At 44.9% G+C, this 1928-nt stretch overlaps 1 protein-coding gene across 1 annotated transcript; it reads right to left on the minus strand.

Moving 5' to 3' along the window:
• Positions 1-716: 716 nt before the first annotated feature.
• Positions 717-1325, minus strand: LOC138362239 (piggyBac transposable element-derived protein 4-like). Its single transcript, XM_069321018.1, has one exon. It carries the CDS (start codon positions 1323-1325, stop codon positions 717-719), a length of 609 nt encoding a protein of 202 aa, XP_069177119.1.
• Positions 1326-1928: the final 603 nt, after the last annotated feature.

Here is a 1928-nt window from a genome sequence, read left to right on the forward strand (position 1 = left end):
ACAATGCACTCACGCTGGCCAACAGCACGCTTTGCAGTTGGTGGTAAACACCTGAGATTGTGTGTGACAAAGGCATCCCTGTAAGCGAGCCTGGGTGCTGGAGCATGGTATAATACCGGGATCGAATGGGCCTCTGTATGCCAGGAATTGCTTTGCCAAATTTTCTAGTAATTGTGTCACTACGGTAAAACTGAACGCAGGGAAATTACGTTTACCACCTGTTTTGACAAGATACATACTGTAACGTTCAGCATTGTTACGTTAACAAGGTAGAAAAACATTTTCTTGGTCCACTTCACTGGTTTCCGTACACACTCTGCTGCCCCCCCCCCCATCATATCACATTTATGCACCAAACTCATGTTGATGTTATAGTGCAAGACACAATCTGGCTTATAGATTATATGTTTTGTTCTGTTCACCTTGCCACTGTCCAACATTGTACCATTGTGAATGGTGGTCAACATGTTCACTTCACGCCTGTCTTTCCACCGCACTTAAAGCATTGCACTTGTTTTCCTTAGCTCGCAATCACCAACCTGCATAGCACCTGGAAACACTGGCATTTCCCTTCGTTTTGCCTTCACTGTGCCACACACTCCAGTTCTATTATCAAGCAAGAACCTAGTTAGCAAGGGACTGGTATAACAGTTATCTATGTATAATATGTGGCCCTTGTTCAGATATGGTGCAAGCAGTGACTTCACAACACTACCCTAGAAGCCATGTTGGTCATTAGCAGGAATGTCTACATTTGTACCCGTATACATTATCATGTGTAACACAATTTCTGTTTCATAGTCATACAGTACAAAGAATTTCAATCCAAATCGGTGGCGCTTGGGGGGAATATACTGCTTGAAGGTAAGACGTTCTTTGAAAAGCACAAGGGATTCATCAATCACCAGCTTCTGAGCTGGTACGTAGAAATCCCTGTACTTTCCAATAAGTTCATTCAGGACGTATCTTACCTCCCAAAGTCCATCATCATCATTCCGATCTTCATCATTTGCAAAGTGAAGACACCTGAGGATTATCGCAAATCGGTCTCGAGACATGTATTTGCGGAACATCGGTGTAGGAACAGTATGGTCTTTGCTCCAATAATGGTCGATTACTTGTTTGACACAATGTTTCATCAACATACACAGTGCCAAAAACACATACATTTCTCTTACAGTCGTATCTTGCCATCGCTGTAAACGTGAAAAATCAGATAACTCCTCCTCATCAATAAGATCTGCCGCATATTTGTTCGTTTCCTGAACAATATACTCCATGAGCGGCTTATCGAAATATGCGGTAAAGTAGTCCATTTCACTCATATCTGCAACTTATCAGGGAAAAGGTCTGTAACTCCAACATCTGAATTATCAAACACAGGAATTTGTGGAACAAAATCTGTCCCATCACTACACACTAAAACACCTGGTGTCTTTCTAGAGCCAATAGCGGCACCACGGCGAGGAAACCGTGGACCAGGAGCTGAAGTAGGTCTAGCAACAGTAGGGGCGGGCAGGGACGGTGACGGAAAATTACTCGATACTGAGGGGTCTTTGTTCATCAGCGCCCCATGTGGTGCCATGTAGTGCCGCATGGCTGGGCCAGATGCTGCTGACGCGACAAAATGTCGCTTGGAAACGTACTTCATCGGCACTAGCACCGAAACTATTTTCCGATTCTAAATCACTAAAACCGGAAAATGATTCACCTTCCTCAGACTCGTCGACCAAAACATCTATATCCTGCAAGGTAGCACATGAACTGTGGGGTCTGGCACGAAGTGGAGTCGAGTGAGGGTGAGGAGGCATGGGCGAGATGCTAGGCCTAGCCCTGGTGGAGTCAGCATGTTCACACTCGTCGTCGGTCGTATCCACCTCTGAGGGCTGTGTATAGTCATGATCAAAGTTCGAATCGTCAATATCAGA

Source organism: Procambarus clarkii, unplaced genomic scaffold, assembly GCF_040958095.1.
Source record: "Procambarus clarkii isolate CNS0578487 unplaced genomic scaffold, FALCON_Pclarkii_2.0 HiC_scaffold_1517, whole genome shotgun sequence".
In the NCBI taxonomy this organism is placed as follows: domain Eukaryota; kingdom Metazoa; phylum Arthropoda; class Malacostraca; order Decapoda; family Cambaridae; genus Procambarus; species Procambarus clarkii.